Source organism: Delphinus delphis, chromosome 13 (genome assembly GCF_949987515.2).
Source record: "Delphinus delphis chromosome 13, mDelDel1.2, whole genome shotgun sequence".
Classification (NCBI taxonomy): domain Eukaryota; kingdom Metazoa; phylum Chordata; class Mammalia; order Artiodactyla; family Delphinidae; genus Delphinus; species Delphinus delphis.
In genome coordinates, this window is record NC_082695.1 from 62,485,887 (window position 1) to 62,498,706 (window position 12,820).

Here is a 12,820-nt window from a genome sequence, read left to right on the forward strand (position 1 = left end):
GGCATCATTTTTTTGAATGCCACATGCATTCACGACCATCTCACTGTGAATTAATTTACCAGAACAGTTTCCCCCAAAGTGGCAAGATGACAAGTTGGGAACTTTAGCTGGGGAGTGGGGTTGAGGGAATTGCTATCAAATTTGGCCTCTGGGTATAGCATTTTACAACAGGGGCGCTGCAGCAGGCAAACCTACACAATGCTTTCTGTGTGACACATGCACGTTTCTGCCTCCATCCTGGTCACACGCCATTTCTTGGGAAAGGCTCCCTTGCACAACACTAAACTGTGTGCACGACACAAGCCCAGTGGGTCTTACAATCCAAGTCCCTGAGTCAAGATGCTGACCCCTATAATGAGGATTCCAAGACACAGGCTGAACTTCGGGCCACTTGCAAATGCAATGAAGCAAAATATGTCTTGGGTAAGAGCCCTGAGCTTGCCCTCCAGAATAATTAAGAAATGATGGCTCTCTTCAAAGAATAAATCTTAATTTGGAAAACCAAAATTCTTTAACAAGGTGCCTCGAAGCATTTGCAATATGGTATAATTTTCAAGCAACATTTTTGGAATTTAAATACTACCAGAAAGGAGGTATCTATCTTTCCCACCAGCAACTGTGTCTGCGTGTGTCTATAAAATAAGGTGGAACGTAGGCGTCGGATAATTAATCCAAGAAATTCCAGGAATCTGGGGGCGGGGTGGAGACTAGGGTCAAAGTATAGCGGTAAATATTGTGAGAGATTGAAGATACAAACAGACACTGGCTAGACCAGAGATGATAACAGAACTCTGACCCACCACCTCTGCAGCAGCAGTCATCCCAGGCAGCCAGACTGCAGCCTCACCAGCAGTGGGCCCATGATGGTCAGGATGCGGGGAGTGACTGCCAGCTTCCCTGATTTGCCCCCTCTCCCAACTCAAGACAATCAGAGAAACCCAGATACGTTCCCCAATTCAATCACATAAGATGCCTGATTCTAGGTAGCTCCCCTTCAGCTTCGCCATGCCCCCAGTAATGCTACACTCTGAAGCTTTGCCAGAGTCCTGACAGCCTTAGCCTCCGCCAAACAAAGAGATGGTGGCTCACACCCTTGCTATAGCCAGCTCTAAAGAAATAGCCTCTGTTCTCACTCGGCCTTCGTTTATTCCCACAATTTCAGGAGTTCGAACCTCAGCTCGCCTGCTTACTACCTGAGTGACTTTGAGGAGTTACTTCACCTTTCTGTGTCTCAGGCACCTTATTGGTTGTGAGTTAATATATCTTTAAAAAGCACTTACAAGGGTGCCTGGCAGGGAGCAGGTGCTCGTTGAATGTTAGCCATTGTTACAATCATCATCAGGGGAGAATTGGTCACGGGAGAATTCCAGAAGGAAACAGGAGTTGCATAATGAGAGTGTAGAAGTGCTAAGAGAAGACAGGCAAAAACTGTTCTCATCAGACCCCCAGGCACGAGCTGCGTAAGATGAGCAGAGTTCCTGCTCTCGTGAACGGCTCTGTCCGTGGGGAGAAACCTGTGCCTGGCTCCCAAGAGCTTCAGCATCGTCCTCACCATCCTCACCACCGCCACCATCCAGAAGTACTTACTGAGGCCTGCAGGCAAGGCCAGAGTCAGGAGCTGTGAGGACTCAGAAAGGAGGCTTCTCTGGATGCTGCCCTCCAGCCTGGGGAGGCAGCAGTGTGGTCTCAGGGGTGAGTGGCTGTGGATGGGTTTTAGAAATCCTAGGCTTGGGCTCTGAGTCTCTCCCCTCTGATGCTTAAGATATCAGGGGTCAGGGATGGTTTGGGGGACGATGGCTGAACATAGAAAACCAAACAAAACCCAGGACCAAGCTGAGGATTTGCCGGAAGGCGCAGACAGGAATCACTACAAGAGGTTCACCTTTATTGCCGTTACGAATAACTATCTTAAGAGGCAGTAGAACCTAATGCTTAAGACTGGGGCCACCTGGGTGCAGTGCCCAGTGCCATAGCTTACTGGCTCTGGGACCTTGAGCAACATGACTTGACCCTGCTGTGCCTCAGTTTTCTTATCTATAGAATGGGGATGATAATAATGGTCCTCATAGAGTTGTAGGGAAGACTAGGTGTATCAATACATTCAAAGGGCTTAGAAAAATGTCCAGCACAAAATAAGCCCACATCAGTGTCCATGCTGTTGCTGTGGTTCCCTCAGGTGTTAAGCATTGTGAGTTTGAGCATCTTCTCTTTCCGGTTGTACAGTTTCTCCAATGTCTGACAGTGTCTGACATAGGTGTTCAACTGTTTTTTAATATTTTAAAAATTATTTTAGCCTTTTTGTAATCATTTTGAACTTGCAGGCAAGTTGCAAAATAGAACAGGGTTTCTGTGTTCCCTTCACCCAGCTTCCCCTGATGTGAACAGGCTACATTACTACCATACAAAGAATGAAAGCAGGAGATACACAATGACACAACGCTATCAACTAACACAGACCTTACAGTAAACATCTTTGAGTGACAGAAGGAAAGAAGGAAAGGCAGAAGGTAGGAAGGAAGGAGTGCTATGGGTTGAGGTGATCAAGGTAGGCTTCCTGGAGGAGGTGGATTTGAGCTAGCCCTTGAAACAGAAGGGTCTTGAGACAGAGAGAGTGGATGAAGAGCTTTCCAGGAGGGAGAAATCACACAGAGGCATGGAGGCCCCAGGGGATGAGAGGAGAGTGAGGGAAGCAGTCTATTTAAAGGCAGGATGGGGCTGGATGGTGGAGGATTGGGTGTGTGGAGGGGCAAAGGGGCAAGGGGCACAGGCCACCTCCAGATACCTGGCCTTCTTTTTGTCCAGCTGCACCTCCTCTGTGCTGCCGTTGGTGCCGTAGAGGGTCATAAAGATGTTGGAGTCGGTGCCACCACCAACCACGTCGCCCGTCCACACCGTCATTTCATAGAGCACCTGCCACGAGAGGGATGTGGGTCCTGGGCATTGGGCTCAACCGTTAACCCCACGGATTTGCCTCCTTCTCACTGGGGCAAGACAACACGCCCTCCAAGCTCCATGGCTCTGAAAGGAGATCTCCCCCTAATCAACTGTAAATGTCTGGAGAGCAAGAGCTAGGCCTTGTTACTGTCTGTGTCCCTGGCTGTGTCCAGTTCAGTGCTGGAGAGGAGTTCAGTTTCTGATAGGGAACACGTGCGCAGTAGGAATATGACCAAGAGCCCCAGCATTAACCAATTTCTTTGTCAGTAGAATCCCAACCTAAGTCTGTTCATCCCAGCAGCGTGTGTTGGGCAGACAGTGGCTTTTGGAGCCGTGCAGGGCGCCATTTGAGTCCCAGATCCGTCCCGTGCTAGCTGTTGACCTGGGCAGAGGCCCCACCTTCTCCAGCCTCTGCTTCCTCCTCCATAAAATAGGGATAAGCACTTTGTAGAGTTGCGAGAGCTACAGACACGTCGCCTTGGGGATGGTTGTGGGGGACCCCCTCCTTCCTGCTGCAGCCAGCACACACCCTGCACATCGGTGAGTGGGAAGCGTGCCCAGTCTGACGGTTCAGGGACTTCTGCCTCCATTCACTTGTGAAGTGGGACAGCCGCCTATTGTACGTGGTTTTCACTTTAGATTGGAATTTTGCCCTTTTGCCTGAGGTTTGCTCCAAAGAGGACGTATTCCCTTTGTCTCTGCTGGAGGCGGAGGGAGCAGCCTACTCCTCCGAGGATGGTGCCCTCACCGAGGCCCCTGCCTTGGCTCCTCCAAGAGGCAGCCTCGTGTCAAGAGGGGCCATCTTCACCCCTGACCTGGAAGGTTCTCTGGTCCTGGCTTCTTACTCCACGCCTCTCACCAGGTGCCCAAGGACTAGCAATTAGGTCTCGAAGGTTCCGGAGAGGCTTGCACACGTGGCCAAGGATGTGCCAGGCTGAGCATCTCCTCTGCATATACCTGTACCCAGCCCTTCCCTTCCCCAGTGGCTGCTGTCACTCGTGCAGGCGCTAGGTCCCCATCACCCAGGTGCTTTCGGACTCATAACCCAAGTTATTCATGGCAGTGATGTTGTGTCTTTTCAAGCAGCATCTAGAATCTTCACCACGCTACTGCAAGGTTCGAAGTAGTATTTCAGGCCTGGCCAGGAGGACATGTTTGCCAAGGGGGTCATTGAAGAGCACCTTGCTTTACCAGGAAAATCCTCTTAGGCCACCTAACAAGGGCATTTGTGATGGGCACGGAACTATCAGAAATGAAAGCAGAAGCCCGACACTATTTTGCTCTAATCCAGCAGACATAGAAACAGAATGATCAAAGTGAGTGCTTTGTGGCCCCATGGAGACTGTCCCTTTAAGGCTGATCTCTCCAGACTCCTGTGTTCTCTGTGTCCATCTTTCTCTCCTTTATGCACACACATCTCTTTTTTATGTCATAGGTGTGTTTCCAGAAAGAGACACAGAAACAGAGCTTTTGTAATTCCAGTCTGATATCAGATGTCCTGGGGAGGTGGCCAGTCCAAAGAGCCCTACAGTTCTTTGTTAAGTGACAAACGTGTGTTCTTTTGTAACATGAATAACTGGGGTGTGGGTCTGGATTTCCACAGACTAAAGAGCTCAGAGGGAGATGCAGCTGTACCGAGCGGGGTGTGCGTATGCGCTGGGAGTGACACACACACACACACACACCCACGTGCCTGCTGGGAATTGGGTCAGGACGGAGGTCTGTGGATGAATTGTGTGCTCTCCTGCACTGACCGTCTGGCCACAGATGGAGATGGCTGAGCAAGGGAGGGGGTATCGATGCCGTAGAAAGTTCTGCTCTCTGGCTGTCAAGCAGGGGATGGGCAGGCATCCACACTCCTGCCTGGCAAGAGTTTTAGAGCCCATAACTCAGCCCTTCGTTCTGTTTCCATATACTATATAGGCAGGGCATGCTCAGGCCCAGAGCGATTTCTCCTTACCTTTGTGTGACGGCTTCTGACCTAAATCTAGTAGGGCATTGGTTTGGATTCAGGAATAGAGATGAGGGCTGGGACCTTCCATTTACCCCACAGCTTTTCAGAGAGAAAGGGAACCTGCAGGGTCATGTGACACAGAGGCCTCTGCGCCACCAGCTGGCCACGTTTCCTTGGGGCCCAGTACCCAGGCATCCTGCTTCCTGCCTGACACCGACCTGGGACTTTATACAACTTGTCCCAGGTCCTTTGGCTAGTTAGAGGTGGAGATGGGACAGGAGCTTAGAGCACCTGCCTTCCAGCTTTTTCCCCTTAAGGGGGTCTTATGCAGACAGCACTCACTACACTATGAGACCCAGAGGCTCAAAGTCTCCCAAATGCCATCTGTCCTCATGACTGGCCTACTGGTGTTGTTGCGGCATCCTTTGGAGAATAATGACTCTGCATGTCTGTGTAGAGCAGGCAAAGCTTTTCTGGACTGTTCATGGTGTCATTAGTTCTCATCAAGATCTTACATGGAACAGGATGGAAAGCATTATTTCCATGTGCTGTATGAGAAAACCAAGGCCTGGAGAGGCCAGATGACTTGTGCAACGTTACAGAGCTGCAGACAAGAAGAGACTTGATTCTCTTGGCTCCTAGCAAAGTGGGTCTGGATGCTATATAGGGCTGCAGCCTCTGCCAGTGCCCCAGGGATGAGTCTGCTGCTTCTCTCACTTCCATTTCCCCTGCTGCTCGCCCACCTCAGCCTGCACTGCCCTTAGCCACACAATGCACACACACAGGTGCCCTCTATACCTTCACCCCGATGTTCACCACCGTGGCATCCAGGAGGTCAAAGACACGGGAGGTGACTCCATCTCCTCGGTCCTTGGCGAGCCAGCAATTGCAGCGCAACGTGTACTTGGTGCCCTGGGTGGGCACAGCCAAGCATAGCTCCTCCACCAGCCAGCAGCTCTCGGGGGAGGCCCCGTCGTGGCCCAGCTAGGAGGGGACACACAGGGGCCATGAGGACAGGGCACAACTGGGAAAGAAGCCCTCCCTGCTCAGGGTCCGCTTCCCCACTCTTCTGCCTCCTCCCTCAGCATTGCCTTCCAACGTGCTTCACACTCACCGACCAGAGTCCCTCCCGTGAAGGTGGAGAGATTTTGCAGATGTAATTAAAGTCTCTAGTCAGGTGACTTTGAATTAATCGAAAGATTATTCTAGGTGGGCCTGACCTCATTAGGCGAGCCCTTTAAAAGAGGGTCTAGACGTCAGAGATGGAAGAAGTCAGAGAGATCTGAAGCAGAAGAGATCTTCTCTGAATGGCTTTGAAGAAACAAACTGCCTTATTTTGGAGAGGGTCACGTGGCAGGGAATGCAGGCAGCCTCTGGCCTTGGTCCTACAACTACAAGGAAACAGATTCCTCCAATGGCCATTGAGCTTGGGACAGGACCCCAAGTCTCAGATGAGACCCCAGCCGTGGCAGCAACTTGATTTCAGCCCAGTGAGACCTTGAGAAGAGGATCCAGCTAACTCACCCCTGGACTTCCGACTCAGGACACTGTGAGATAATACATTTGTGTGGCCTTAAGTTATTAAGTTTGTAGTAATTTGTTACACAGCGATAAAAAACTAATACACAGGCATCCCCATTGGGTGGCTGGAAAACGGACCTGGAGGGGCAGGTGATGCAACCAAGGTCACCCAGCTAGTTGATGGCAGGGGCCAGGAGCTCTTCCTCCGCTGCCTGTTTTGAGTGGGGTTCAGGTCGGGCCCACTCACCCTCCCACCTGTGTACTGGTCAGTTCCTTCCTTCCTTCCCTAGGGGTGGTCACCATCCCGAGGCCCTAGGGCCCAGCACCTCTATTTTCTTGATAACGCCCACATCCAAGCCTGCAACATAGAACTCCTCCACCGAGCCGCAGCTGAAGCCCTTCTTCCCTCGGGGATAGTCCAGCCAGATGCGGTTACTGCGCTCGTCATCCTCTCCGATCAGGAAGATGAAGGCCCGGCTGTCGGTGGCTGCATCCTTCTGCTTCCCCGTGGTGACTGACACATAGTAGGGAATAACTGCAAGAGATCATGGGAGCCCAGCCTCATCACGGGCCACGTGGACCAGGGTAGGCTCGGACACTTGGAAATGACCTCTGGAGGCACTGGTCTCAGCTCCCTGCCTCTGAGACAAAGTACAACAGAGCTTTTCAGACTGGCAAGTATCTACCCTCCAAGGACTGAGGGAGCTAGTAACTCCCAAGAGAAGATCAAAGAGAGCATCGTTGCCACATCTAAAAGCCCTGTTGACCAATTATCTTAGTTGCACCTAGCACTCCCATGTGAAGTGGGGTGAGAACGATAATGGCTAGCCAAGTACAGGGGTTAGATGCCCGAAAAGCTTATCATAGATAAGAAAAGCTTATCACAGCAAAAATGAGGTTGGCAAAAGCAAGGTCTCACGGAAAGTAGGAATTTAGGGAAGATAATACAATAGCATTTATATATGTAACTTGGTAAATGAAAGTTCTAGAAGGAACTCATTTCCAAAACAATCCAGATCAAACAGCATTAAAAACTTGCTCAGGTAGTATGGCATAGAGTTCTAGTTGCCCAGCCAGTTTCCATTCTCCTTGCAGCTAGGGGTGGTCATGATATATAAGATGTCGGGAAACTTCTTTTAAAGGGTCTGACTCAACTGGGAGGAGCATCTTTTTGCCCCTCACCCTTCCATTCATTCTGCTTGGAATGTGGATGTGATGTCTGGAGCTCCAGCTCCAAGTCATCTTGGAACCATGGGCAACCTTTAGGATGGAAGCCACTTGTAAGATTGCCAGAGTGGTCAGGTTGAAAGAGCCTAGGTCCCTGAATTCACTGGGGCTGCTATATCATTCTCAACTGCTTCTCTTTGAATTTTTATGTGTAAGAAAAGAAAAATTCCTTGTTCATTTAAGCCATTATCTTTAGGTCTCTTGTTACTTGCAGTTACTAACTGAAACAGGTTGGAAAACCTTCTCCTGGCTCATCTTCCTCAACAGCTAGGGAGACACTGCCCTGGGGTAGTAGATGTTAGGTTGTGCAATCTGTAGCCCTTTGAAAAATTTCCAGACTAGACCTTCCTGGCTGGAATTACCTGCATTGTTTTCTGCCCATGGCTGCATTTCATCTTTACAAGGAGAGCCCCACTGGCCTTTCCACAGTTGATCATCGTGCTTAATTAAGGAGAAGCACTTTCTTGTGGGTCCTGTCTAAGAAGGTAGAGTATAAAAAGATTGGCTCTCTGCCCAATCCTATCCCACAGACCCTCCATGTGGTCTTCTGGAGAAAAATATAGTGGTTGACATGCTCTTATATCTAAGAGAACTGAGCAGAAAAGCAGTGGATTTAAATGTCCAGCAGAAAAATATACAACTGCCTTATCTCAAAAATCTGGTTGGAAAAAATGAACTTCTCAGGGGATTACAATATTGTTTTAAGAAGCAGGAAAAAACTGAAGCTAAAAGAGTGACTTGTCCAAGGCCACACATTTTCTTGTCAGAGCCAGAAATGGAACTTAAATCTCCAAAAAACCAGCTCAGGACTTCTTCCCACCGCCCCCCCCCCTCACCCCGCCACTGCTCATGCCTAAAATTTGCATGGCTGAGTCCTAAACAACATACAAGGAATTCTCATTGCTGCTCTTGATTTCTGTCTCATGAGAATTGTCCTAGGCTCTCTGGGCTGAAACTATTTCTTGGCAGTCTGGGTGAGGGCAGAGTTTAGGATGATACCCTCCTGGTGGTAGATGAGCAGATTAAGGATATCATCATCCTAACTTCTCTTAGCCTTTGTTTCCCCATCTGTAAAGGAGGCTAATTGCTGGCCTCTGTAAACAGAATTAATAAACAAAAACGTCAATCAACTAGAGTCTGGAGACCAGAAGGGGGAGCTCTCACTCCCTATGATCATGGCAGTGTCCAACAGGAACAAGAAAGACTCCACTTCTTTCCTGGCAACAACTCAGTCAATGAAAAGTCCTGGACTCTTTGTTTACTACAACTCTCCCAACTGCCTTTTCCAAGAGTTCTTCTCCCTTGCTCTGTGGGGACTTGCAGGTAGTTTGCCAGGGTTGCAGACTCCGAATTGCAATTCTCTGCTGATTCCAAAAAACCCATTTTGCTAGAGAAATAACTGGCAGTCTATTTGTTTTAGGTCAACATTTTGGTGGCCCGTACAGGGATCCAGAGAAAAGCCCCGACAGGTCTGGGGCTGGTGAGCAAACAGGTGAGATACTCACGATTGAGCCCATTGTGCCCACTGCTTTTCTTGTCAACCCTGGAGTTTGAAGGTATGTCTTTCTCCTGGATCTGAGCTCATACTCTCTTTGCATTTGAAGCTTTCCAGGCTTTATCTGGGATCTATTTTCAGGTTTTGTCCTTTCTGGTTAAGGCATTGTTCTGTATACGAGCACTCATTTGCCACCTTGGTCAGATTTTGAGATCAGACTCTTTCAACTGAAACTGGTTAGGTTTCAGCCTGTTCCCTTTGGAACGGGGGCTGTTTCATTGCAACTGTGCTGTTTCAACCTTTGACCCATTCCTTTGGAGTAGGGGTTGTTCTATGAGAAGTGGGCTGAGAAGCCTTTGGCCTGGCTCCTCTAGGACCAACCTGTTCCCTTAGAACTTGCTAGTGTTAGGCCTGCAGTTCCTTTGCAAGCTGTTTGAGATATTTGAACTGTTTAAGCTATTGAACTGAGTTGTTTAAAATGTAAGATGGTTGAGTTTTTTAATCTTTTAAAAAATTATTCTTTTACTCTATAGAAAAACCTCTGAGAAATAGGATCCCAGTTATCTAAATATTTTGAGGGCACCCCTACAGGGAATCTGGTCAATTTTATGTGTAAAAACCTCAGCTCTTCCTCATACACATTTCTAACTAAATGGATCTACCTGACCAAAGGCAATTTAGAATATCAATGGCCAAATGGAACTTCTGAAATCCCCAAACTGAATTTTTTTAAAACCAAATTGGAATACAATAGTGCTAAAATTTCTAGAACTGAATGGAATGTGTATTTAGATTGGTACTTTGAGGCTTCCAAACATTATCATAAGCCTAAAATTGCCTCTCTGCAAGTGAGCCTTTTGTAAGTAGCAGTATAGATGGGTCTTGTTGTTTTTAATCCAATCAGCCACCCTATGTCTTTTGATTGGTGCATTTAATCCATTGACATTTAAAATGATTATCGATAGCTATGTCATTTTGTTACTTGTTTCCTGTTTTTTTGTAGTTCTTTGTTCTTTTCTTCTTCTTTTTAGTTTCTTCCCTTTCGGTTTGATGATTTGCTTGTGTTCCTTTCTCTCTAGTTTTTTGTGTATCTATTGTAGGTTTTTGATTTGTGGTTATCTTGGGGTTTGTATATGTTGAACCATAACTATATCTACTTTGTTTTAAACTGGTAGTCTTTTAAGTTCAAATACTGCCTAAAAGATCTACATTTTTTTTACTCCCCTCCCCCATGTTTTGTGTTTTTGATGTCATATTTTATATCTTCATGTCTGACTTTTATCTATTATAGTTATAGAATTTATTTGCCTTTCCTAGTGGGATTTTTCCTTTCCTAGAAGTTCTTACTTCTTGTTGCAGCTTTGTTTTTTTTAAACATCTTTATTGGATTATAATTGCTCTACAATGGTGTGCTAGTTTCTACTTTATAACAAAGTGAATAAGCTATACATACACATATATCCCCATACCTCCTCCCTCTTGGGTCTCCTTCCCATGTCTCCCTCCTACCCTCCCTATCCCACCCCTCTAGGTGGTCACAAAGCACTGAGCTCATCTCCCTGTGCTATGTGGCTGCTTCCCACTAGCTATCTATTTTACATTTGGTAGTGTATATAGGTCCATGCCACTCTCTCACTTCGTCCCAGCTTACCCTTCCCCCTCCTCATGTCCTCAGGTCCATTCTCTACGTCTGCGTCTTTATTCCTGTCCGGCCCATAGGTTCTTTAGAACCTTTTTTTTTTTTTTTTAGATTCCATAAATATGTGTTAGCAGACAGTATTTGTTTTTCTCTTTCTGACTTACTTCACTGTGTATGACAGACTCTAGGTCCATCCACCTCACTACAAATAACTCAATTTCATTTCTTTTTATGGCTGAGTAATATTCCATTGTACACATGTGCCACATCTTCTTTGCCCATTCATCTGTCAATGAACACTTAGGTTGCTTCCATGTCCTGGCTTTTGTAAATAGAGCTGCTATGAGCATTGTGGTACATGACTTGTTTTGAATTATGATTTTCTCAGGGTATGTGCCCAGTAGTGGGATTGCTGGGTCATATGGTAATTTTATTTTTAGTTTTCTAAGGAACCTCCATACTGTTCTCCATAGTGGCTGTATCAATTTACATTCCCACCAACAATGCAAGAGGGTTCCCTTTTCTCCACACCCCCTTCAGCATTTGTTTTTTGTAGATTTTCTGATGATGCCCATTCTAACTGTGAGGTGATACCTCATTGTAGTTTTGATTTGCATTTCTCTAATAATTAGTGACGTTGGGCATCTTTTCATGTGCCTCTTGGCCATCTGTATGTCTTCTTTGGAGAAATGTCTATTTAGGTCTTCTGCCCATTTTTGGATTGGGTTGTTTGTTTCTTTAATATTGAGCTGCATGAGCTGTTTGTATATTTTGGAGATTAAATCCTTTGTCTGCTGATTCATGTGCAAATATTTTCTCACACTCTGAGGGCTGTCTTTTCGTCTTGTTTATGGTTTCCTTTGCTGTGCAAAAGCTTTGAACTTTCATTAGGTCCCATTTGTTTATTTTTGTTTTTATTTCCATTACTCTAGGAGGTGGATCAAAAAATATCTTGCTGTGATTTATGTCAAAGAGTGTTCTTTCTGTTTTCCTCTAAGAGTTTTATAGTCCCCGGCCTTACATTTAGGTCTCAAATACATTTTGAGTTTATTTTTGTGTATGGTGTTAGGGAGTGTTCTAATTTCATTCCTTTATATGTAGCTTTCCAGTTTTCCTAGCACCACTTATTGAAGAGACTGTCTTTTCTCCATTATATATCCTTGCCTCCTTTGTCATAGATTAGTTGACCATAGGTGTGTGGGTTTATCTCTGGGCTTTCTATCTTGTTCCATTGATCTATGTTTCTGTTTTTGTGCCAGTACCATATTGTCTTGATTACTGTAGCTTTATAGTATAGCCTGAAGTCAGGGAGTTTGATTCCTCCAGCTCCATTTTTTTCCCTCAAGACTGCTTTGGCTATTCGGGGTCTTTTGTGTCTCCATACAAATTTTAAGATGATTTGTTCTAGATCCGTAAAAAATGCCATTGGTAATTTGATAGGGATTGCATTGGATCTGTAGATTGCTTTGTGTAGTATAGTCATTTTCACAATATTGATTCTCCCATTCCACGAACATGGTATATCTCTCCATCTGTTGATATTATCTTTAATTTCTTTCATCAGTGTCTTATAGTTTTCTGCATACAGGTTTTTGTTTCCCTAGGTAGGTTTTTCCTAGGTATTTCATTCTTTTTGTTGCAATGGTAAATGGGAGTGTTTCCATAATTTCTCTTTCAGATTTTTCATCATTAGTGTATAGGAATGCAAGAGGTTTCTGTGCATTAATTTTCTACCCTGCAACTTTACCAAATTCATTGATTAGCTCTAGTAGTTTTCTGGTGGCATTTTTAGGATTCTCTATGTATAGTATTATGTCAGCTGAAAACAGGGACAGTTTCATTCTTCTTTCCCAATTTGTATTCCTTTTATTTCTTTTTCTTCTCTGAGTGCTGTGGCTAGGACTTCCAAAACTATGTTGAATAGTAGTGGTGAGAGTGGACATCCTTGTCTTCCTCCTGATCTTAGAGGAAATGCTTTCAGTTTTTCACCATTGAGAATGATGTTTTCTGTGGGGTTGTCGTATATGGCCTTTATTATGTTGAGGTAGGT

General features: G+C 46.1%; 1 protein-coding gene across 2 annotated transcripts in view; it reads right to left on the reverse strand.

Annotated features, from left to right (window-relative positions):
- LOXHD1 (lipoxygenase homology PLAT domains 1) overlaps nucleotides 1-12,820 on the reverse strand; it is a 201,798-nt gene that overhangs the window by 35,718 nt on the left and 153,260 nt on the right. The window contains exons 32-34 of one of the 2 annotated variants that reach the window (XM_060029541.1): nucleotides 6,736-6,944; nucleotides 5,687-5,872; nucleotides 2,783-2,910 (exon numbers count right to left, since the gene is read on the reverse strand). In XM_060029541.1, the coding sequence (XP_059885524.1) occupies nucleotides 2,783-2,910; nucleotides 5,687-5,872; nucleotides 6,736-6,944 (523 nt within the window). The remainder of the gene's footprint in view (nucleotides 1-2,782; nucleotides 2,911-5,686; nucleotides 5,873-6,735; nucleotides 6,945-12,820) is intronic. The other variant, XM_060029542.1, reaches the window with a different exon arrangement.